This window comes from Moschus berezovskii, chromosome 8 (assembly GCF_049115385.1).
Source record: "Moschus berezovskii isolate FMDL1 chromosome 8, NW_MosBer_1.0, whole genome shotgun sequence".
In the NCBI taxonomy this organism is placed as follows: domain Eukaryota; kingdom Metazoa; phylum Chordata; class Mammalia; order Artiodactyla; family Moschidae; genus Moschus; species Moschus berezovskii.
In genome coordinates, this window is record NC_142467.1 from 43,101,324 (window position 1) to 43,126,940 (window position 25,617).

General features: G+C 43.5%; 1 protein-coding gene across 2 annotated transcripts in view; it reads left to right on the forward strand.

Annotated features, from left to right (window-relative positions):
• Window positions 1-565: 565 nt before the first annotated feature.
• TIMD4 (T cell immunoglobulin and mucin domain containing 4) overlaps window positions 566-25,617 on the forward strand; it is a 30,256-nt gene continuing 5,204 nt past the window's right edge. Inside the window, exons 1-5 of one of the 2 annotated variants that reach the window (XM_055429996.2) lie at window positions 566-666; window positions 4,720-5,061; window positions 7,226-7,531; window positions 9,176-9,262; window positions 25,275-25,321. In XM_055429996.2, coding sequence (XP_055285971.1) covers window positions 609-666; window positions 4,720-5,061; window positions 7,226-7,531; window positions 9,176-9,262; window positions 25,275-25,321 — 840 coding nt within the window. In that variant the 5' untranslated portion in view covers window positions 566-608. The remainder of the gene's footprint in view (window positions 667-4,719; window positions 5,062-7,225; window positions 7,532-9,175; window positions 9,263-25,274; window positions 25,322-25,617) is intronic. The other variant, XM_055429997.2, reaches the window with a different exon arrangement.

Sequence of the window (25,617 nt, forward strand, 5' to 3'; positions counted from 1 at the left end):
ATTGTAGTGTGAAGGCATCTCATTATGATGATTTCTTTCATTGTAGAGATCAGGCTCTAGGGTGAGTGGGCTTCAGTAGTTGTGGCGCGTGGGCTTAGTTGCTCCGTGGCATATAGAATCTTCCTGGACCAGGGATCAAACCTGTGTCCCCAGTACTGGCAGGCAGAATCTCAACAACTGGGCCACTAGGGGAGTTCAACCCTGCTTTTACTTCTCCATTACTGGGGCAAGGGGCCTAAGATTCTGGGAGAGGGAGAACCCAGAATGGCAGCAGAGTGAAATCCCCAAGTTTATGAGCGTGCATGCACATAAGCATAGGTGCTCATGCACACATAGGAAACCCCCTATATGAGTGGACAACGGAGCACATGCATGCCCGCACCATCACTCCACGTGTCTGCACACACACTAATGGCCAGGAGAAACGTACTCAGCACATTTCATCATACATCCCAGATTGAGAGAGGCCATTCAGGAGAAAGAAAGGGAAGATTATGAGGCGAAAAGAGAAATGAAACCTAGAGGTCCCACCCTGTCAGCATTAACTGGAGTATAAGAAATGGAATTCGGACAGACACACAGACTCCTGACATCTGCAAACAGCCAAAATGTCCAAAGGGCCTCTGATTCTCTGGCTGGTGATTGAACTTGGGCGGCTTTGTCTGAGTAAGTGTTCTCAGTCCTTCCATCCAGGAGTCCCTGAGGGCCTGGCACCCTGTGATGGATTCCCATGGCTGATCTGTAAAGCAGAAATCCATTGCATTCCTGCATCCACTCAGTTTCTCTTCTTGGAAGATCTCTCTCCCTATCTGTGACACAGGATTTATCCTGAGATTCTTTGGATGTTTTAGGGTGGGGGTATTTATGTTAATACCAGAAATGGCAATTTAAGAAGAAATATAGATAAAGGATGGGATAACATGGGGGAAAGAAACAACCTTTACAGGTGTAACTAGCACAGTAAACACCAGGGGAATTTGTTCTGCTAAGAGCTATTAGTATAAATCTTATTTTATCTTTATGTTTAGGATTTTTTTATTTGCTTCTTGGTTTATTTTGCGGCGGGGGGTCAGGTGTCCAGATAAGATTTACATTTTCCACACGTCGTCTCCAGGTTTTGGACAATGCAAATGTACACACTCAGTGTGGCTTGGTACAGACTCACATCCTGAGTTATAGGACGGGATGCTGTGGGCTGAGTTGAAGTCACATCTTGGTTATTATCCTTTGACACTGAAGATTATGGCCCTTTCATGTAAGGAAGGAGGGGCCTGGATAAGACCAGTTTTAACAATCTATGACTCTAGGACTAGACAGCATCTAATGTCCCTTGCAGTTTAAACAGTTCCTAGTTTCTGCACATGAATCTTTCAGAAGTGCTGCATGAGAAAACACCTGTATTTCAAGAAAACAAGCCTTTGTCCTACTGCTCTTTGCTTATTCTTTTCCTCTGTAACTCCATGCATTCTCAGGTCTCCACTTAAATCAGGCTTTTTCTGACCACCAGTAGCCTCCGAAATGGTTTAAGTGAGTCTGCTATGAGTTCCTGTCCTCCCTGAAGTCTCCCCATAGAGAATTTATTACCCTGTAGTAGTTGTTCATTTAACCACCCCTCTCCAGATACGTTGTGGGAGTTAATGGAATGAAAGCAGTTCCTGTCACTTTCTTTATCGTTGTTTTCGCCTGGTCTTATCTTGTCCTGTGGACTGGCAGTGTGGAGGGTTTGGTGATGGTTGCTATGGTCACCTTTCTAGCCACTGGCTGGACACTGAGTGAGTGGGCTTCTCCAACCCTACTTGAAGAAGACAGTGCCTGGTGGATGATTTCTTTTATTTTTTCAATTTGTGCCTTTTCTAAAATGACCCTTTAGAAGACACTGACTACTCAGACTCATTAAGGATCAGAGCTGAATCGCTCTTCAGAGGTGCCAAATCAAACCCTTCACTCTGTCAATGAAGCAATTGAGACCCAGATTGGGGAAACACCTTGGATAAGGTCACCAGCTAGAGAAGGAACCCAGCTGGTGCCAGAACCTAGGTTGTACCCACCATTCTGGGTAATTGCTGAAAAGAGGAATTGACTTAATTTCTTTGTTCCAGGATAGTTTTGCGGCTGGAAAGAACAGTCTCTTTCCTATGCTTTCTACATTCTGATATGCTTGGTGATTTGTCTTAATAGCTTGTTTGTTTCATGTGGCCTTTAATGCTCCACCTCATGTGGACCTGAGAGCTATTTCTGAGGTGAGCATGATCGCTCCCCTTTGCCACATGAAGATAATGAGGTCAAGATTATTGTGGCTTTCCTCCAGGGAACACAAAAGCAGTAACTGGCAGAATGAGGTTTTCATTGTAAGCGTAATCGGTGTTTTTCTGCCACGCCTGCTTCCTTTTTTTAACATTAATTTTTAACAAATAAGTAATACAGAAATACCCTTGGTGAAACAATTAAATTGTTATAAAGCGAATATCCCCTTTGACACTACTACCCTCAACCCCAATCTCTAATCAAGGAGATGCTGACTCAGTGAGTTGGATGTGTGTCCCGTCAGCCACTTTTCTATACATTTACTTTCATATATCTGTGCCTGCAAATTCTGCAAACTGTTTTTTTAATGGTTTTGTATTTTAAATGTCATTTTGAAATTTCCACTTTTCATGCATTAATAAGCCTTGGAGTTTTCACACCATTAGTTATAAATCTGTTTCATTCTATTAATCTTGTACATGTGGTTCAATGGAAGGACTGTGCCATAGGTTAGCCACTAGCCACATACACATGTTCATTCCATCGCACACGTATGACATGGCAGTAAACATTTTCAAATTGGCTTCCTTGTGCATGTGTGCTTTTCTGCAGCAGAAAGTACACCATGAAATTTTTCAGGCTTAGTTACATTTGAGTGTTAACCAAAAATGCAAAATTGCCCCAGAGTGTGGCTGAACCAATTTACATCCCATTTCACTCCAGGTTACCCCAGTCATTTGCTTGATTTCCTGACTGGGCAACACTTCATATTATCAGTGTTCTAAATTTTTGCCAGTCTGATAGGGGAAATTTACTGGCCAGTCATATTTCCTTATCTATCTATGAACTGCCTGTTTTGTCCTTTGCCAGTTTGTTTCTATCTGGAAAAGGCTTTCCTTAGTGAATATGGGGTGCCTCCTTCTGTACTGTGATAGTTGGGAAAATAAACTGTTGAATCTCCAGTGGAAATAATTCTGTCACATATTTTTTTCTTTTTCTTTTTATTGGAGGCTAATTATTTTACAATATTATATTGGTTGGTTTTGCCATACATTGACATGAATCCGCCCCAGTCACATATTTTTAAAATTAATTTACCAACTAGTTCTGAGAACAAGCTCATATTTTAGAAATTATTGGTTTTTGGTGCACATGTTCTACACTGCTATGACAGTTGAGGATGATGACAATTATTCCCTGCCCTGCCGCCCCCACCCCCACCCCCCCACATCCCCCATTCCCCCAAGAAGGAGCAGGATGTCGTCCTGATGATCTGGAGCTATGGCCTGCCTGGCTGTCCCTTCAATAGCTTGGTTTGATTGAGAACAATCACTGATGCTCAATTAAACCAGAGGGCTTAATATTTGCAGCAGTGGAAAAGTTTCGCAGATTCTCAGAGATGGAAGTTATCTTAGAAAAGGCACAGAGTGAGTATTCAGTGAGCTTGGTTGTATATAGTACCATGGGCCTCAGTCTTGAGATTCTGACTCAGGGTTGGGCAAGATAACAGGTATTTTTAACAAGCTCCGCAGGCCATGCTGATGATCAGTTAAAATTGGGAAACACAGATATTACATTTTTAAAATGGTGACATATTCCATTGCATATAGCTAACGTGATCAGGGTTGGGCAAGATAACAGGTATTTTTAACAAGCTCCGCAGGCCATGCTGATGATCAGTTAAAATTGGGAAACACAGATATTACATTTTTAAAATGGTGACATATTCCATTGCATATAGCTAACGTGATCAACCTAATCTTCCAGCATCTTTAAGTCACAGCTGCCATTCTAAAGAATTCCTATGATTCCTCTCCAGTTCTAACTTTAAAAAACATCCACAAACTTCCACCTAATTTCATATTCTCTAACACCAAACAAATGGTCTAGAGCAATTAATTTCTGAGCAAACTCCACGAGATAGTGTAGGACAGGGAAGCCTGGCGTGCTGCAGTCCATGGGGTCACAAAGAGTCGAACACGACTTAGTGACTGAACAACAGCCTGCCTCCCTGCCTTAGTACACTCTGGGGTAGAAGACAGAGGGAGGCCCATTTGAGGCATTCATGTCAGTAGTACATGATCACTGCCTATTGACATATGCTGGGTAGAATGCTACTTACACCCGTATATATGAGAGTGCAGTCAGATTAAAGGGTCAGAATTTTCCACTGGAGAGTTTGTTTTATTGAATGGTACTCAAGGTCAGCAAATCTGCAAATTAGCAAGTTAATCAGCAAATCTGCAGCAGAGATGGCTTCAGACTCGGGTAGTCAGCTCTTCCCACTTGAGGGATAGCAGGGTGTGAAGTTAGGAGCTTAGTGGCAGCAAAGGACAGGCCAGAATTTGGGTTAAAGAAACATATACAGTACAACCCTCTTCATCTTCCTGGAAGCATCTGCATGCGTGATCCCTGTGGAGCATATTTGAGAGATTTCAATACCTCACCAGTTACTTTTCTCATCTTTCCTCACAGCTCCAGCAGCATCACAGACTGTAGTGAGAGCATTTTTGGGTCAGCCAGTGACTTTGCCCTGTACGTACTCATCCTGGTCTCCGAATAGTAATAGCATGTGCTGGGGCAAAGGCCAGTGTCCCAACTCCAGATGCAATGACGAGCTTCTCTACACCGATGGGACAAGGGTGGTCTCGAGCAAGTCGCCAAAATACCAACTTCAGGGGGTTATCCAGAGAGGGGATGTCTCCTTGACCATCATCAACGCCAAAGAAGGTGACCAGGGTGTGTACTGCTGCCGCATAGAGGTGCCTGGCTGGTTCAATGATGTGAAGAGCAACATCCGCCTGGATCTGAGGAGAGGTGAGCACACAGGGGCTGTGTCTGTGGATGGACAAGTTCGTGTTCTTGGGTCATGGAGTCAGAGGGTGGTGGCAGAGAGACTGAAGCTGCTTAAGCAGTGAGTGGACAGATTAAACCTGAGACGTGTTTGTGACTAGAGGAGCCACAGTCTGGAGCAATTGCCTGTGGGAGCTGAGGAACCCACCGAAATGAATGAAAGCATGGAAGGTGAGGAGTAGGGGGTAGGGAAAAGAACCAGTGAAATTCAAGGTCAGTCTGAAGAAGGCAGCTGCTTTATATCTAGAGAACCAAAGAAAATTGGCCCAGGGCTTCAGATCTGCCAGTTTTTAGGTGAACTGTATTGATTTTTGCATGTTGGCAAAGATTACAAAATTTTTAAAAACACTGGGTGAACAAAATAAAATGTTTTGTTCATGCGCTAGCTTCATCCATAAACCAATAGTGGGCTACTTTCAGTGAGGAGAAAGGGCAGGAGATTTGGAGACAATCATAAATAGCAGTTTTCAGGTGGTCTTCCCTTCTGCTACTATCAGCTGCTTTTGATGAAATTTGAAATATGGCAGAAGTCCTAAACATTTGAGCTGCATGCATGCATCCTGGGTCTATGGTTGAATTATGTAAACAATAATCACCATTCCTGCTAGTCTGGAATGGAGCCTCTCAAAGTCAGCTCTGTGCTCAGCCTGCACCAAGGCCCAAGGGTTCTTGGGCTCTGTTCTTAATTGGACTGGCATCTCTGAAGGCAAGTTCTCACTAGCCATATGCATAAGAAGCTTCTCAGGTGACGCTTATAGGCTCTAAAATTTGAGAAGAACTGATGTGGATGCTTCTAGTTAGAGAACTTTGATAAGCATTAGTGTATTTTTCTCCCAAAGCAACTTTGTGAAATAGAAGGTATTATTCAGATTTGTTGAAGATAAATGATAAGAATCCAAGTCTTTGCTTTTCAAACCTGATATAACCAGCTATTAATATTATTTTATAAAATACTGGTTGACCTCAATACTCTATGACATCATTTCTCAGCTCACTTGAAACTAATGATGTCTTTCTGGTGTATTAGAATTAATGGAAATTTGGCATATTTAAGAAAGGGTGGTATTGTAGAATATCTGTTGCTAATGAACCCAAATTCAGATGTTTAGGGGGTGAGCAGTTTTGGCATGAATCAATCTTTACACTCTTTGAAATTGTTTTAGATCTTGATTTTTATTGTGGAAAGGACACCTAGAATGAGGTCTGTTCCCTTTGCAGATTTTCAAGTGTACAATAAACAATTGTTAACTTGGGTACAGTGTGTGCAGCAAGTTTCTAGAGCTTATTCATCTTGCTTGACTGAAATGTTATGCTTGGGTTTCCTTTGGATGCAATCATTTATGCCACATTTTTGCAACATCTACTAGGTAGATCTACTGTAGATCTACTAGGAACATCTACTAATACCATGATAGGTATTAGATTTGTAGCAGAGAACAACATAAATTCCAGCTTTTTGCTTATGGAGATTACAATGTACTAGTTGAAGCAGACATTATATAACAATCAACAAATAAATGTGTCTTTAGGAAATGCAACAGAATCTGTGGTCAAGTATGAGTGTGCAAAAAACATTGTTATTGTAGACTGCGGATGACCTCTTTGCAGAAGTGACCTTTTAGCTGAGACATGAGGTTTAAAGAGTCAGTCAAAGGAAGAGAGGGACTAGGAAGCTGTCGGTATGAAGTTCCTCCAGAGGGAAGGTCAGTAATATAGTTTAAGAACTGAAGAAAGGGCCGTGGGCAAGGGAATGTGAGAAGAATAGAGTGGAGGCATGGGGTTGAAAGAAAGATCCAGATCAAGTGGGGTCCAGTGGGTGGGGTTAGGGATTGGATCTTCACCAGAAGGGCAAGGAGAACCCAGTTAAAACAAAGTTTTAAATTGGGGACTGACATAATTAGTTTTGTCATTGTCAAAGATTCATCTAGCCAGGGTGTGAAAAATAGGTTGGAAAGGCCAAGTGTAGAGTTTAGAATCCCAGTTTTCATAGGCATTTTGATGGTCCAGGCTCATGGACCAGGTGAAGCTGTAGAAACACAGACAAAGGGATGGATGCCAGCAAAATCTGTGGTGTTTCCCTCTTCCTCTGTCTCCACTTGGTACCAGACATATCGTGTGTTGGTTACAGCCCCCACAACTACACGCTCAACAACCACCCGCCGCCCAACCACCACCACCACCTCCACCACCGCCGCCACCACCGCTGCCACCGCCACCACCGCCACTGCCATGACAACAGTCACAGCTGTGCTTCCAACAACAGCCGTGACTACCTCTGACCTCACGTCCACACCACCACTTCAGAAGAGAACTACAGCTGTGCTCGCAACCACAGCCTCCCTGTGCCCTCTGACAACACTGCGCTCCCTTACTGAGGAAGACACGATCCTGCTGACCCTGGAGCCTTCCACCGAGGGGCCCATCCTCACTGCAGGTACACGGCTCACCTGGTCTTTCTTTCCCTTCTGCTGCTCGGCTGTAACCTGGATCCCTTGGCAGAGGGCTCTCCTACTGAATGGGGCAGCCCAGCAACTTGCTCTAGGGTCTGTGAGTGTGTGTGAGTTTGTGTGTGTGTGAGTGTGTGTGAATGTGTGTGAGTGTGCGTGTGTGTATGTGTGAGTTTGTCAGGGCTGGGCACCACAGACTGGGCAGTTTAAACAAAAGTTTGCTTCTCACGATTCTGGAGGCTAGCAGTCTGAGACTACGGGGTTAGCAGGGTCGGTCTCTTCCGAAGCCTTTCTCCTAGATGGCCGTCTTCTCCAGTTGTACTCACGTCCTCCTTCCTTTGTGTGTCTGTGTTCTGATCTCTTTATGTGAGAACATCAGTCATATTTGAGTAGGGCCATCCATATAGTATCGCTTTTACTTGTTTAAAGGTTCTATCTCCAAATGCAGTCATGTTCCGAGTTACTGGAGATTAGGGCTTTAAATATGTATTTACAAGCATGGGTGGGAGTGAGGTGGAGGTCAGAATTCATCCCATAACTCTGTGTGTGTGTGTGGGGGTGTAGTTTCACTAAATTGTTCCTTTTCATTGTTCTATGATTTCCTTTTTTGTTCCTATTTTTTCCCTTTGTGTTTTTGAAAAATCATCATTTTTAGTTCTCAACTTGACTTCCTAGGAGCCTTGCAGATACTTAGTAAAGAAACAGGAAATGTCACCCTGGGTCAGACACCAGTTCCATCCTGCCAGGGCTCAACTCTCTACTTAGGCATTAGAGGAAAGACCTCCAGATGCCTTAAAATATCCCTTGATGGTGAACTTCCTCCCTTCCTTCCTTCCTTTCTCTCTTCCGTCCCCTCCACCCCCTCTTTCTCCCTTTTTCGTCCTCTTGCCCATGCTCCTTCCTGAATCCTTCTTGATCCTACCCCTTGGAACTCTTACTGAGTTACTAGCTCCATTAATTATGGGCCCTTGTCAAACCTCTCACCATGTTTCAAAATCTAATTCTGAGGTAAAGATATTAGAAAACAATCATGAGATATCTCGAAGGCTTAGGCAATTTCAGCTGCCTCAATAAGGCCTGGATTAATTTAAACAACTTTACAGTAATGAATTGGCTAATTCCATTACACTGTGAGTACTGACCTAAGGTCCATGAACCCTAAGCAAATTTGTATGTTTTATTCCTTTAGTCCTTAAAATAATTATCTTCAAATACAACATTTACAGTTCCCCTAGATTCTAAAAATTACTTACAATCCTTGAAAAAAAACTAGAAATATACATGTGTTAGTCGCTCCATCATGTTTGACTCTTTGCAACCCCATAGACTGTAGCCCACCAGGCTTCTTTGTCTATGGAATTGTCCAGGCAAGAATACCAGATGTGTCCTTTCTCTAGGGGATATTTCTGACCCAGGTCTCCTGCATTGTAGGCAGATTCTTTGCCATCTAGCCAGCAGGAAAGCCTCAAAATATTCATAGGGATCAGGGGCCATTTTTATAGTTGTCTTTGTACTTGCCTAAAATAAACATAGAAACCTACAAAGAAAACTATAAAAATTGCTTGGCACAAGCACCAACTTTTAGCTGCCTTTTATCAAACTCTTTTTTCAAACTCTTTTTTCTCTTCCAGAATCAGAGCCTGTCCTGCTCCCCAGGGCCTCTCAGAGAAGCATTGAAGTGACTTCTCACCACAGCTCTGCCTCGCTCACATCCAAGGGTACGTGGGTGTGGTTCTCTCTTCTTCTTCCCTTGCCCTTTAGGTTGAGGGGAAACCCTGAACAGAGTGTCATGGAGTCCGATGACTGGAGATGACTTTTGGGTCCTGTGAGCCATGAAGCCCACCTGGGACACACTGGTGTCAAGACTGTGTTTGTGGCTTGTTCCTTCCTATGGATTTTCGAGAGTAAGGGAGACCATTGACCTTGATTCATTGGTTCAGTACTCCATGTTAGATCATCTCTAGAATACGTGCCTGTCCACTCTAGGCTGGGTGGAGCTCAGCTATCTCATCCTATTTCCAAACACACTGGTCTTCTTCCCTGAAGCCCCAGAGGGTGTACTCACTTGACCGCGTGGCTCTGTATAGTGGAAGCAGTGTTCTTTTGTTCTTTTGTCCTTTCTTCCTCCTGCCTGACTTCTTTAGGTATTTATTAATACTAGGGCCCAGGGGCAGAAAAAGGTCTCCTCGGGTGTCTCAGTGGTAAAGCATCCACCTGCCAAGCAGGAGTTGTGGGTTTGATTCCTGGGTCGAGAAGATTCCCCTGGAGAAGGAAATGGTAACCCACTTCAATATTCTTGTCTGGAAATTCCACAGACAGAGAAGCCTGGTGGGTTATGGTCCATGAGGTCACGAAGAGTCAGACACAGTTTACAGACTAATAACCACAGCAACAGCAACAAGGGCAGAAAATACCCTAAAATTAATTCACAGCCTTGGAGGTGCTAGAAGGGACTGCCTGGGCTTGATTATCAGCTGCACTACTTTTCCCTGGGGGTCTCTGGCCTCTGTTGTGTAACCTCATGCATACAAAATTTAGATGAGTGCCTATCTAGCTAGTAAGCATGCAAAAGGTGGCTGTTATCTTAGTAGGTAACAGGAGAATTCTTTACCACTGATTCAGTTTTTCTTAGCCCTAAGGTGAATCATTATGCTCACAAACAGCATGAAGTCTAAGAAGTAAAATCATTTCAAATTTCAAGCACCCAAATATGCATGAGGACTTCTCTGTGAACACAGGAAAACTGGGAAAAAAAGTAAACCCTCCTCTGGTAATCGTCACATCCTCCTTTCTTAGAGATTTTTACAGTAGCTATTTCTTGGTCCCAGGGTTGGATGGTGGGGAAGTGAGGATGAGGGACTTTTAGGACCATTTGTTCTCTTCCTGTGTCTCTCTGTTTAATAAACCAGTTCAAGCTTCACATTCCAGAGCAAGCTGGCCTTTCCAGCAAATCAAAGGATTCTCAGAGGAAAAAGGGGTTAGAGATGAGATTTTATATCTTTATCTTGGCACTCCATTTGGATACATGGAAATATGTAGCATGATACTTGGTAAAGGCCTTTCAAATCTGTCATTCATTAAACATGGCTTACCAGGTTACTTCTGTGCCTAGAACATATCAAAATGATGAAGTCTACCTCTGTCCTTAAAGGAGTGGGAGAGACAAGCTTATGTGGAGCGAACCACCATCCAGTGGGCTTTGTTTTGGGGTAGAAGTATGAAGAGGTGCCCTGGAGACCCAAAGAAGGGAGAGAAGGATTTTAACTGGAAAAGGAGGGCCAGAATGATTTCTCTCAAAGATCCTTGAATGGATTCTTCATGAATGAGAACATTTCATTGAGCAGAGTGAACAGGCAGGGAGAACAGCCTGAGCAGAGATAGGGGGACTTATAAGAGCATGGAATCTCAAATTATTTAAGAGTCCAGTTTAATCTACTGGAGACAGGAAGCTAGGAGTAGCCTAGGTTCTTAAAGGACTGATTAATGGGCTGAAGAATTCAGATTTCATTCCAGGGTTCCCAGGAACCATTCATGTGTTTGGAGTAGAGAATGGCATTTTCAGCTCTGTTTTGGGAAATCTTGCTCTGTAAAAAGTTTTAGATGTATAGGAGGGGAGTAAACCTGGAGGCAGAGAGGCTCCCCAGGAGGCTCCTGCTATAACTCAGACAGGAAAGAGTGTCTCGACTAGAATGATGCAGCAGTAATAGTAGAGAAGGGACAGTCAGAGCCATTTAGGACTTGGAATTGAGAGGATTTGGTGGCTGGAGTAAGAAGGAAGGATGACTGATTCTCTGTACTTGGGAGATTAGCTGATGTGATGGGTTCACCAGTAAAGGAATCCCAGGAGGAAGAGTGAAAATTATTTGGGTGATCTTGAGTTTGAAGTGTCCCTGGGAGATGTCTAACAGGAAGTTGGAAATGTGGGGCTAGGCAACCTACAGATGCCTTGGCGGGGATTGGTATCTGATGACTGGCACCTCCCTCTGATCAAATAACCATTACTGTGATGATACAGTGTAAGCGCTGAATAGGGACTTGCCACTATACCAAAGCTTTTGTATGTATCATTTCATAGTGGAGCGTTCAGGATTGTCGATATAATTTTGGAAGTCATTGATAACAAATGACAGTTAGTGAGTGCTTTTAGGAAAAGGCTGGGCTTGATGCTGTTAGTGCATTATCTCACAGTCAGGCATCGTCCAGATATGTGAGGAAGACTGTACTGTTACATTCGGTATAAAGGAGAAGAAATTGAGGTGTGGAGAGCTGAAGACATTTGCCAGAGTTTGAACCCCAGGTCTCCTGGCTGTTGAAACTAAGCTCTCAAACCCTTCACTCTATTGTCTCATTAGCAGAGGGGGAACTGAAGATCCTTTGGCATTGTCTGAATGCCCTACAGGAATGGAAGGATGAAGGCAGACGCCCCGCCTCACAGGAACAAGTGCCTTGAGAGAGGAGGTAGTGAAGGCAGAAAAGCCAGCTGAGGGTGCAGAGAGCCAGCAAAGGTAGAAAGGGGTCCAGAAGACAGAGGTTGTGGAGTGTGTGGGTAAATGCGAGGACATTCTAAATGCTGGATAGTAGGATGGCAGTGACCATGAGCCATGGCTGGAAGACCATTAAAGAAGCAGGGTAAGCTTGTAGGTGGACACCCTAAGTCCAGTGCTGAGCAACTGTCAGAGAAGAAATGTTAGATTTCATTTCTTTCAAGGAGTTGGAGGGTGAACATTTAGAGAGGAGGCAGGGTGAGGGAGAAGGCTTGTCCTGGTATAGGAGAAAGAGAGGCAATCAAAAATGGGAGAGGCAGGGTTTGCGTCTCAATGTGGAGATAGGAGACCAGGGGGTAAGGTAGGTATAAATGAAAGGGGAAGCACGATCAGATCGCACGTTGACCTCCCAGGGAGGTAGGAGAAGACTGGGGGATCAAGACCTTGACTTTGGGCTCATCCAGCCCATCTATACCCGGCCAGGCCATGGGCTGGAACCACAGGGAACTGATTCAAAACAGAGACGGCCCTCCTCTGTCCAGGCCTTGCAGAGCAACGTAAGTCAGGAAGAGAAAAACAAACATTAGGATACAATTATACTAACACATACACGTGGACTCTAGAAAAATAGTACTGATGAACCTATTTGCAGGGAAGGAATAGAGACTGGACTTGCAGACACAATGGGGGACTGAGAGGGTGGGATGAATTGAGCAAGTAGCGTTGACATATATATAGTGCTATGTGCAAAACACATCACTAGCGGGAAGCTGCTGTATAGCACAGGGAGCCCAGCCTGGAGCTCTGCGACGATCTAGAGGATGAGACGGAAAGGCAGAGGGAGGCTCAGAAGGGAGGAGATATATATATATAATGTGACTGGTTCACATTGTTGTAAGGAGAAAGCAACACGACACTGTAAAGCAATTATGCTCCCATTAAAGACAAAGCAAGCCAGAGCAACGAAAGATTGCAGAATGGGGACCTCTAAGGGTCTAGGGGTGGGTCCAAGGACATGAAGCCCAGCCCTGGCCCCAAAGGGCATATAGGAACTGCCGGTGTGGCAGACTCTCTTTATTCTGCATGGAAGGAAACAGGCACAGAGGCACAAAAAAGATCAAATAGAAGACGGAGTAGGTCATACGTAGGACTCTCTTCTGGCTCCTGAATCAGACCTGTCCCGCCTTCGCTGCACTATTTCGTTGAAGCCAAAATTGAGCCCCGTTAGAACTTGACACTTTTTGGGCTCTCAGTTTATCAAGGGCATAAAGGACTTCTGGGAGGAATTGGCACCAAGTTCAGCAGAAGGAGCAAACGAAGACAGGGGACTGAAGCAAAGCTCATTTTCACTCCCAAATGTTGGTGTTAAGAGGAAAGAAATTGGATGCAGCTGATTTCAAAGGCAACATCTTTTGAGAGGCATTAGCTGATTTGTTTTATCTCTCAGGCCCACTGCTGTTCCTGCGCTGGAATCAGTTGGGAGGCCGGCAGTCTGGGGATAAAGGAAAAAGGACAAAAAGTGGATTCTCAGGATGCCTCTCTCAATAGTGTTACATTCTACCAACCATACAAATGGTTTTTTCTTTCATTAATAAAGTTGGAATTGAATCGTGTAATTCTAGCGTGTTCACCTTCAGAAAGGTCAACCAAATAAGACAAAAGAAAGTTGCCAAGCTTTAGGAGAGGCATGTCCGTGGTAAGCCAATCAGAGTGTGAAAATGAAATTACATATCAGCCACTGAAACTAGAACTTGAAGCTGGCTCTAAGAAGGTCCTCACCCATGGCTAGCCAGGTGAGCTGGATGATCACTGCAGACCACAGTGTCCCTCGGACACCAAGTCAGTCACTGGAGACATCCCCGGTTTCACAGGAGGGTGGGATTAGTGGATAAACCACAGCGAGCTCCGTGAAGAGGTGAGGAATCCATTCTTCCACTGTGAACAAGGCGATGAACAAAGGTACCGATGCCCCTTGGCGAGAACCTCCCCACACCTGCGGAATCTTAACTCCTGTGATACCCAGAAGCAGCAGAGGAGAATGGAAGTGGAATTTGTAACCAGACACCATTGTTCTACCTTTAGTAGCATTTGGCACTAGCTGTGCACCTTTGGGCAAAATACGAGACCTCTCTGGGTTTCAGTTTCCTTCTCTTTCAATAATTCTGCCCAAGTTTACTTACCTCATAGATTCATTTTGAAGTCCAAATATGAAAATAAATGTGAAAGTGCTTTGTGCATTTTCAACTACTTCCCTTATTGTATCATAAGCAGTAGCAATATCAATAATAATAATTTTTAGAATCTCTTTCCAGCAACTGCACCCATCTAGACAGCAGAGGGCTAGGGTTCCATTCCAACCAGACCACTTCCCACTGTGCCATGAAATAGCATGGGCAGTTACCCTCCAGCACTGATCTTTTCAGAGCAAGTGTGTGTGAGCTCTTGCTATATATTCCGAAGCCATAGAACCCAGAGCACAAGACCTTGGGCTGGGCAGGTGGAAAATCCTGGCTCTGAAGTTTGCTTTCTGCCTTCCTAGCTCTGTCAGTTGAGCCAGTCGCCTGACATCTTGAGGCCATAGGACTCCCACTGTGGGATGAGGACAGTCATGGTGCCTAGCACAGAACACTCTGAGATCAAACGTGGAAAAACCTGGCACTGTGCTGGGCATGAAGTGAGCACTTGGTACCTGGTATCCACTCATTAACTGTTGTTGTTAATAATGCAGAGGGTTCTCTGTGAAGTGTGCACCTTGCCCGCTCCCACGATGAAGGTTTATTGATCAGCTGGTGGGGGCAGAGCAGGGATAGGTATTGCCCTACAGAGAGGAGTCCGGGGGGAAGGAGTAGGGATGACGTCTATGTTTCACCCAGATATGCAGATACCAGCGCGTGACAGCAGTAGCCTGAGGTGGTGACTCTGGTCTCTCACAGGATGAGGATGTGTTGCTGGGGCATTCTTGGAGGCAGTGGAAGTTTGAGGCACAGCTTGGAACTGGGTGACTCTTAAATAATGATGCTCTAGAATCTGCGGTGTCCTTCTGTTACCTCACCTGTGTGAAATGCGAAGTCATCGTTTCTCCCCTTTATGAGCCACTTTGGGCACTGATACTTACTTTGGTCTCTGTTTCCTTTCAAAATTAAGTAGATCCTGCCCAGTGGAGGTAAGGAACGCCAGATCCACGCAGGTGATGTTCTGTTGAGTGATTGAAGTTCATAGTACTCTTGTCTCCAAAATTTAAAGAGAGCATGTGAATTCAGTAAATGACTCTTTCCATTTTCAAAATGTGTTTTGAAATTCCAGCTCTGTATTAGTACTACCAAGTGAGGTCAGAAAATATGGGTTCTGGTCACTCACTTTCATTACTACTCATCACTGTGAAACCTTTAGAGAGTGGAACTCCCTCTCTAGATTTAAATTTTTCTCTGGATTAAAACAAGGGAACCAGCGGAGATAATTTTGGATTCCTTTCAAATCTGAAATATTCAGACTTTGGGATCCTTTTGCTGTCCTTTGGATTTTTAAGGCCATACCAAAACTAATCCACAAGGGGGCAGCATAAGCCAGCTGCTACCTGTGAAAGGGAAAAAACTCTGAAGCCTTGAGGTTGTCACTTTTAAAATTCTGCTGCTGCTGCTAAGTCGCTTCAGTCGTGTCCGACTCTGTGCGACCCCATAGTCGGCAGCCCACCAGGCTCCCCCGTCCCTGGGATTCTCCAGGCAAGAACACTGGAGTGGGTTGCCATTTCCTTCTCCAGTGAAGTCCCTCAGTCGTGTCCGACTCCTATCGACCCCATGGACTGCAGCCTACTCCGCTCCTCTGTCCATGGGATTTTGCAGGCAAGAGTACTGGAGTGGGTTGCCATTGCCTTCTCCTTTAAAATTCTGCTGCTGCTGCTAAATCGCTTCAGTCGTGTGCGACTCTGTGCGACGCCATAGACGGCAGTCCACCAGGCTCCCCCATCCCTGGGATTCTCCAGGCAAGAACACTGGAGTGGGTTGCCATTTCCTTCTCCAATGTGTGAAAGTGAAAAGTGAAAGTGAAGTCGCTCAGTCTTGTCCAACTAGTAGCGACCCCACGGACTGTAGCCCACCAGGCTCCTCTGTCCACGGGATTTTCTAGGCAAGAGTACTGGAGTGGCTTGCCTTTAAAATTCTAGGGGTGTGTTAAGATTGTATCATGGAACTGAGTTATTTCAGAGTTAAATTTGTTTTAAAAGTAGAGTCAGATGAGTCCCAGTGTCTATGAATTCAGTAATGAGTCTGCATACATAACGTATGCATTGAGAAGATAGTGCCAGGTAATTTCTGGTGTGAAATTCAGTGGTTAGAGCGTTCGTGTTTTCAAATATGATTTTAATATGCCCTTATTATTTTCTATCAGAGTGGTTACCATCATGATTTTTTGAGTCATTCAGAGTTGGGTTTAAATTTCCTTTTATTGTCTGTGTTACCTCAGGTGGAGTGGTTTCAATGTTTGGCCTCAGTTTACACATCTGTGAAATGGGTTTTATAAGCACCAAAATGAAATGTTACATGACGTGCTCATCCCTATGCTAGGCCTGCTAAGGTGCTCAGTAACTGATTCTGAGAGGAAGGTTCTAGGAATTTTGAATCACATTTCTGCTAAAAGACTAGAAATAGGGGTAATTTTCAGAATGGATTCTTTAAAAATTTTCTAGCCTAAAAGTTCAGTGCCATTCCAGAACTGCACAAAGCACAGGATTTTATTTGAGTAAGAGAGTGGGATCTAGTCTACCCCCTCAGGCATAAAACCACCTTGAAAGGAACTCGCTCATCATCTCAGGGTCTGAAGGCTTTCAAAACTGTACTCAAAACTCATGGCATCCCCTGCTTCCACAGACATTGTTTCTGCACTGGTAGATTCACTTACCAGTAGTCAGCAAACTTTTCTGGGAATGGCCAGCTAGTGAATCCTCAGGCCTTACAAGCCGCCATGCTGTTCTCTGCCACAGCTACTTACCCCTGCCTTAGCACTGCTCAAGCATTTGGAGACAACACATATGCAAATGATGCCTCAGGCTTCCACAGCACCGTATCAATGGAAATGAAATAGAAATTGCCTGCAGTTTTCATGTGTTATGAGTTGTTCTTCTTTTGATTTTTTTCCCCCAACCATTAAAAAATATAAAAAGGATTCTTGACTCTGAAGCTGTGCAAAAACAGGTGGCAGGGAGATCTGGCCCTTAGACCATCCCTTGCAGGGCTCAATCTACATTGTCCAGATAGTAGATAAGTTTCTTAGAAAGGGCAGCTGTGAGTTTATCTCCATAGGTTCATTTTCCAGAGTGTGCACTGAACATCACCCCCTACCCTACTAGATGAGAAGTCCTCTGAAGAGAAAGGTTGTTTTCATGCCATACTGTTAAAGCTTAAACTTTATTTTTCATGTTATGAAATAAATACACGCTCTTGTAAAAGAAAAAGTTAGAACTATAAAATGGAAGTTTCTTGTTTTTCAAATATTTCCCCCAATCCTCGCCCTAATGATTGAGATCAAGGGATAATTACTGTAACAGTTTGTGCTATGTCCTCTCAGATCATTTTTTCCCCCTTAACAACGTAGTATAACAGCAATTTTTTTAAAACTTTCAAATTGTTTTCATAGTCATTCTCTCTATATTCTTTTAAACCGTGCTTTAAAGTACATTCAATTTTTTTTTTCAATAAGTCTTTACTTCCAGGCTACTACATATCATGCATAGATTAGATTGAGCTATATAAAATGACTGGTATTTAAGCCATTTAAAAAAAAAAACTTTTTATTTTGAAATAATTTTGGACTCCCACAGACGTGCAGAAAACAGTACAGAGAGATCTATACATTCCTCCAGCTTCCCCTAGTGGTAAGATCTTACATTACAGTGAATTATCAAAAAGAAGAAATTTACATTGTTGCAATACGATTAACTTGACTACAAATTTTACTTGGATTTCACCAGTTTTTATCTGCATCCATTATTATAAAAACATATTTGACCTGTTAAAGCAACTAATATGTATATCCTATTTCATCTTTATATTCCTCAGTACTCAGATTTTGAGAGGTACCTTTATTCTAATAGCACCACAAACCCCTTCTTTGGCTGCAGGTGAATGAGTTTCTAACAGCTATCTTCAAAGTTTCACTTAGAATGTCACTGTGGTCTGGTTTCAGATAAATGACACACACTCCAAAAGTTTTCCCTTAATTAAGGCATTTTGCAGAGTTTCTAGTAATTGACACAAGATACACAGACTATTTTGAGCTTCCCTGGTAGCTCAGTAGTAAAGAATCCATCTGCCAGTACAGGACACAAGAGTTTGATCCCTGGGTTGGGAAGATCCCCTGGAGAAGGAAATGGCAACCCACACCAGTATTCTTGCCTGGGACATCCCATGGACAGAGGAGCCTGGCAGGCTACAGTCCATGGGGTCACAAAGAGTCAGACACGACTTAGCAACTAAACAACACAGAACATTTTATAAAGTTTTCACATTTGAGAAAATTTAGAAATCATTTAAAGTATTAATTAAAAAATTGAATTGTCTACAATATTTCCACTCAAAGTCAGATATAGTTAGCCTTTTGGATTTCTTTTTAGGTTTCTTTTGGAACAAGAGGAATGTATGTGTTTGCATATATATTTTGAAGTATTTACGTATTCATTCCCTATACTAAGTATAGCTTTATATCCTTAAAAAATTAGTATGTAATGATAATTTTCTCAGGTCATTCAAATACTTTGTAAAAAGTTATCCAGAGATATAAAGGTAAAATGGGACATAACAAAATCAGTTGGTGAAATAGCAGCATTTTCAGATGAATAAACTGTGGCTTAGAGAGAGAAAATATCTTGCCCAAGGTCACAGAGCCAGGAAGTCTGGGGGAAATATTTAGTGGTGGTAAAGTGTTAGGGAGGCTGATTGGCAGTCGCACTGTGCTTTGAGGTCTAGGGTTGATTTTTTAACAGAAATTCCATTTTATCAGAGTACCCATGCATACCCAGAACTCAAGAGCCTAAAATTAAACCAGCAAACCATATTAATTTACAGTGAGAATCTGGCTGCCAAGGGGTCCTAATTTTGGTATTTTTGTGTAAATACATTCTTACACTGTAGGAAGATCAGATATTAATCAGAAGCATCAGTGAGTGCCTTTACCTGGGAAAAGCGTGGTTAATTTTTAAGATTCTTTCATTGTTGTTATTACAGTTTTTCTCATTTAAGGTAGATGCTACACATACGTGGACAAAGTGCAAAGCACACAAAAAACTTGTAAATAAAAAGTAACTTTTCTTTCCTCCCTTGTGCAGACCCCCTGTTTAGGAAGATCTCAGAAGCCAGTGTCTCTGTGTTAGTTTTCTGTTGCTGTTATAACAATTTACCAGAATGGTAGTCCCACAGACAGAGGAGTCTGTTTGGCTACAGGCCATGGGGTGGTAAAGAGTTGGACACGACTGACTGACTGAGCGTGAGTGGCTTAAAACAGCACAGATTTTTTTTACAGCTCTGGAGGTCAGAACCTAAAGTCAAAATCTCAATTGGGCTACTTGGCTTCTGAATCGAATTCCTTGTCTTTTCCAGCTTTTAGATGTCAGTTGCTTTCTTTGGCTTTGGACCCATTCCTCCATCTATAAGTCAGCAACATAACACCTCCACAAATCTTTCTCTCTGACCTTTTTTCCCATCATCACGCAACCCAACTTTGGCATTTTGACCTTCCTCTTATAAGGATACTTGTGATTGCACTGGGGCCACTGGGTAACCAAGGATAATCTTCCCATCTCAAGATCCTTCACTTACTTGTATTGCAAAGTCTCTTTTGCCATGTACATATCACAAATTTGAAAGATTAGAACATGATAACTTTGGATGTCATTCCTCTTCCTACCATAGTCTCCAAGCTACTCATTCTTTCCCTCTTGACCAGAATAACAATGTATTACAAGCGGTAAACATTTATTGACAATTTGTTCAACCACACCTCCATCCTAGCCTGTACATGCTGAAATATATCCCTCCCGGATAAATGTTGCAAGGATTCAGTTTAATTAAATATAAACAGGAGCTCTCAATTTCCCCACTCCCAGTGGATGGCCTTGCACAGTCCAGGTGAGCACTGAGCCCTCTCTGGAGACCACTGTTCTGGACCATCCCTTTTCTAGACTGAATGCAAATCATTATACTGAGCATTCCTTCTTGCCTCAGTGCAACATGCAGTTTGCATCGTACAGTTGTGCTTGAACTCCATTGTGATAAGGTTGTTAAGAGCATAGATGTTGCTGTCCATCTGACAGGTTCAAATTCCAGCCCCACCACCTTCAACCTGTCTGACCTTGGTCACATTGCTCAACCCTTGGAACCTCAGTTTTTTCACTGGCAATATGTGACAACATCTTCCCTGCAGGGTTGTTCCAGATGATTCAATTTTCAGTGGAATGCTAGTAATAATATGATACCAGATTAATGCTCTTTTGAGCTTAAATACCAGGCCTTTCAATTCCATTTAGTCTTCTTATGTGTACTCAGCACCCATTTCCTGATGCCTTTGTAGGCTCTCTCATCCTTTGTATGTCAGTTCCCTTTCATTCCTGCATCAGGTTCCCAGGGCTACGGTGCTGTTGCTGCTAAGTCGCTTCAGTCATGTCTGACTCTGTACGACCCCATAGATGGCAGTCGACCAGGCTCCTCCGTCCCTGGGATTCTCCAGGCAAGAACACTGGAGTGGGTTGCCATTTCCTTCTCCAATGTGTGAAAGTGAAAAGTGAAAGTGAAGTCGCTCAGTCGTGTCCGACTAGTAGCAACCCCATGGACTGCAGCCTACTAGGCTCCTCTGTCCGTGCGATTTTCTGGGCAAGAGTACTGGAGTGGCTTATGGTAATAGCATCACAAACTAAGTGGCTTAAAACAACAGAAATGTATTCACTCACAGTCCTGGAGGCCAGCAGACTGAAATCCAGGTGTCAGCAGAGCCCTGTCCTCTCTGAACTCAGGCTCTAGAGGAGAATATTTCCTTGCCTCTTCCCGCCTCTGCTGCTGTAGGGAATTCCTTGATTTATGGCAGCATCGCTCCCATCTCTGCTTCCGTAGTCACATGACCTTCTCTGCTTGTGTCTCCCTGTGTCCTCCTCTCTTCCTAGAAAGATACCAGCCATTGGTATCTTTGAGGGCCGCTCCTAAATCTAGGATGACTTCATCTGAAAATCCTTAAATAACTACATCTGCAAAGACCCTATTTCTAGATAAGTTTGCAAGATGCGGTTCTGCTTGCACATGATGGTTGAGGCAGTCAGGAGGTCTGCCCACTGTGTTCGCAGTGCCATGTTCTCTCTGCTCTTTGTTCTTAATGAACTCACTCCCTTCTGAAATGCCCCAGATCTGAAAATGTGGGCACTGAAAGCACGGTGGGCCAACCTGACCATTTTCATGGGTTAATAGCCGATTTTTATAGCCTCAAGACAAAGAAAATTTCTGCTGGAAGGTTGGAGTTAGGTAATCGGTTGGGGCACCAAAGGGTGCTTACTGGAGTGTGCATCTTTGCCTAACTGGAAGTTAGGAAGCTTTTCAGTGATGATCAGGGGTGCTTTTGGCAACGGTTACAAAGGGGCTCAATCAGTTTCAGAAGTCACCCTGGTTCTGTTCTCTGCTTCTATGGCCTTGGTGCAAGGCCTAGCACCTGTGGCCTGCGGCAGGACTCAACAAGATTTTGGCAGGTGTGGGGACAATATTCCACCTACTACAGTTTCTCCCTGACACAATTGCTTTTCTTGCAAGTTCTGGGAGGCCCCTGCCTTCGCCTGAATGTGCTCGTGGCAGGATTCAGGGCCTTAAGAGTGGGAAGTCAGCAGAACACAGAAGACAAGAAGCAGTAGTCTGCACCCGGCTCCCACCCCTGCCGTTGGCATTGCTGCTGTTCACGAGCAAGAAAAGCCACCCATCGATGTGCATTTCTTGTTGCTTTTTGGTGTGTAACGCTGCAGTCCTATGAGGGCTTCCATTCGGGTTTCTGGCATTTGCAGAAGAAAGAGGGGGAAGAAAAGGAGAAAGAGAAGAAGAGAAAGTACTGTTTGGTATCACTCAGCAGTGTTTGTCTCCCTTTAGAAGACTCCAATTTAAAGTACAGATCACCTCCGACAAAACCGACCCAGGCTGACTTTTCTCTTTGATGGTTTCAGTTTCATTTCGGGCTTACCCATCACAAATGATTGTAATGCAACAGGATTTTGTCAGACCAGGGCAGGAATTTTGAATATTTACCTGAAATTTCCAGCTCTAGGGAATAATAGCTAGGAGAAAAACGTTAACTAAGTTGTAGGCTATGAAAACATGCTGAATTTCCCCCCTCAAAGTTTTCTGCTCCTACTATATGGAGAAGGCAATGGCAACCCACTCCAGTACTCTTGCCTGGAAAATCCCATGGATGGAGGAGCCTGGTAGGCTGCAGTCCATGGGGTCGCTAAGAGTCAACACGACTGAGCAACTTCACTTTCACTTTTCACTTTCATGCTTTGGAGAAGGAAATGGCAACCCACTCCAGTGTTCTTGCCTGGAGAATCCCAGAGACGGGGGAGCCTGGTGGGCTGCTGTCTATGGGATCGCGCAGAGTTGGACACGACTGAAGCGACTTGGCAGCAGCAGCAGGCCTTCTATAAGTCACTTTCCCTTGAAACATGCTCTCTTGTATCAAATTAGAAACCTTACAAAATTTGTCACATTTCTCCTTTTGCCTTGAGGGTGAGGAAGCTTGGGGGAAAGAGTGATCAATTTCAAGAATGATTAGACTAGATATTTGCTACATTCAGGCCTCCTCAACATGTGGCTCTGTGTTCTGCTTCTATGGGAAGTTTTTCTTGCACAGATGACTTTGCATCCCTGCTGGACATTGTCCCCTGCCCTGGGACACTGCTCTCACTCCCTGCTCTCTGCCTGCTTCCTATCCTTCTCCACCTCCTCCGACTTCCTCTTTCTGAACACGAAGCCCTTGGGTTTCTTGTACACTCTGAGGTTTGTATCTGCTCCCTGGATCCTGATGTCTCCCAAAGTAGATCTCCAGCTCCAACCTCTTCCCCAGTTTGATTCAGATTCAAATCCGTCAGCTGCTTATTATGCAAATAGTGTTTGCATTGTTCCTGGGGTAACTTCCATCAGTGACTCTAAGTTTGAGCTCCTCACATTTCTCCCCCTGCCTTGCACATCTGCTCTTCCCAATCTGCTGACACTGGGTCAGGCAATGGCCCAGTATCATGAGGAGGAATAAGCTTTAAGTTATCTGAGATTCATTTCAGTTCTGAGGCTAACTCAGCTTTGAGTTATCTGAGATTTATCTATTCCAGGAGATAGTTAGGGACAGGGAAGCCTGAGGTGCTGCAGTTCATGGGGTCACAAAGAGTCGGCCACGACTCAGCTACTGAACAACAACCCTTCTCGAATGTGCTGTAAATTTCATGAGGGTGGGGTCATGCCATATTCATCTCTTCATTCTTATAATGCCCAGAACCATGCTTAGCACTTGGTAGATTCTCTTTTCCTGGTTGAACTCAACTATGTTATAAATAAATCATTCCATGCCTCAGCTTAAATTTCACATTCTCAAGAATGTGACCCTTGAGAATAGGTCAGCCATCCTTATGATATATCCCTCCAATATCTTATCTATTTCTGCCCAGAGTTTAGCACAATTACTTTTCCAGCTATTCACAGTATTTGTTTAGATTTGGTTGTCTGTACTAAGTTGTAAGGGACTTACTGAAGAGTCTTTACTGGTGGCTCAAAGGTAAAGAATCCACCTGCCAATGCAGGACACAAGGGTTCAGTCCCTGGGTCAGGAAGATCCCCTGGAGAAGGAAATGGCAACCCACTCCAGTATTCTTGACTGGAATTCCCATGAACAGAGGAGCCTGGCGGGCTGCAGTCCATAGGATCGCAAAAGAGTCAGACAAGACTTAGCAACTAAACAACAACTAAGTTGTAAATTCCATTGAGAAGGTCGATAGTACTGCTAGAATAGTGACTGGCCTATTATAAACGCTTAATAAAAATTTGTTAACTGATAGACCAAAAAACTTTCTTTCAGGATAAAAGTCCTGAATTTACTACTTGTGGTTAAAGAAAAATTAGATTCAATTGCCTGGTGGCCTAATGACTCACTCTACCCATCTATAAAATGGAGATGCTCCTGGGGGATATTAGACAGTAGATGAGCTTTAGATAAAAACATATCAAAACAAAAATGAATAAATAAATTATGCAAAAACAACCCCCCCCACCACGTGGGAATAATTGATTTCCAGCTGCAATAAGCCGTACCTCATAATAGTCACACCGTGGCTAGATTATACTGCTTTGGGTGCTGTGCTAAGAATGTCAGTGGAAAAACTCGATCTCAGATTTCGGTTGATGTTAACATGCCTGACACAGACATCCTTTCCTCTCACAAGCTGTGTGACTGAGTGGATAAAATACTGCCTTCTGCCTTTGGGACCATGATTAAACAGAAAAATGACAAAAAAAAAAGTTAAAAAAATACCCCACAAAACCCAGCTTGAGAGCACTGGGAAAAACCATGAGCCGAATGTGTAGTAATGGTGGATGTGATTAGAACCGTTGTACAGTACAGGCACAGGTACGTGCCCGCCTGGAAAGGTGCCGGAAGTCATCGCGGAAGCGGCTCTGCCTCCTGTCTGTGTCCCCTTGCCTTGCTACCAAAAAACCAGAAAGGTAATTCAAGGATGGAGCTAAGGCCAAAAGTGAGGGAACGAACTTCCAGTCCCTGTAGCCATTAAATTGAAGCCCCCTCAACATGAGAGCTTGGTAGAGGACTCTGTCGTGGGATTATGCCTACTGACTGTCACAAGCGCAAATGCTTTCCTATATAGGAGCAGAAAAAAGCAGGGGACGTAGCCGCTTCCGTGGCGGGTCTGCGAGATGTGACTTGGTGTTCTCTTTACTCTGTCCTTGTGGAGGTGTGGAAAGCTGTATTACTACAGGCAATTTATTTAATAATTGGAAGCCATATTGATAATGGATGTGGTAATATTTGTAAAGTTTAATCTACTTTAAGCGGCAGTAACTAATGGAATTTTTTTCCTTGAAAAAAAAACATATCAAAACAAAAATGAATAAATAAATTATGCAAAAAAGGAAAACTGAGATTAAAAGATTAAGCACATCAACTAAAATGTTTCAGGACGTAGTATTTTATGCTCCCATAGGAAATATAAGCATTATTTTCTCTTTCTCCTCAGCACCTGAGACATCATTTCTAGTGCAAAATGAAGTCGAACCAGAACAGGTAAAAATTTGTGTGAAGTATTTTGAAGTATATGACTTAGAGCTTTAAGATCCACAATAAATGTTTGCAGAAATGGATTAGGGGGAGCATATCTATCCAAGGGCAAAATGCATTACAACCGTTATGAAATAGTGAGGATTTGTAGACACTCTTGGGAGAAATGACATTGATATCACCACTTCTATATGTACAGATGCTTTGAAAAGAAAAAATAAATAAATAAATGTATATATATATAAAAACACTGAAACTATTATGTGGCCCCTCTGGTGGCCCAGGATTAGGGACATCCTACA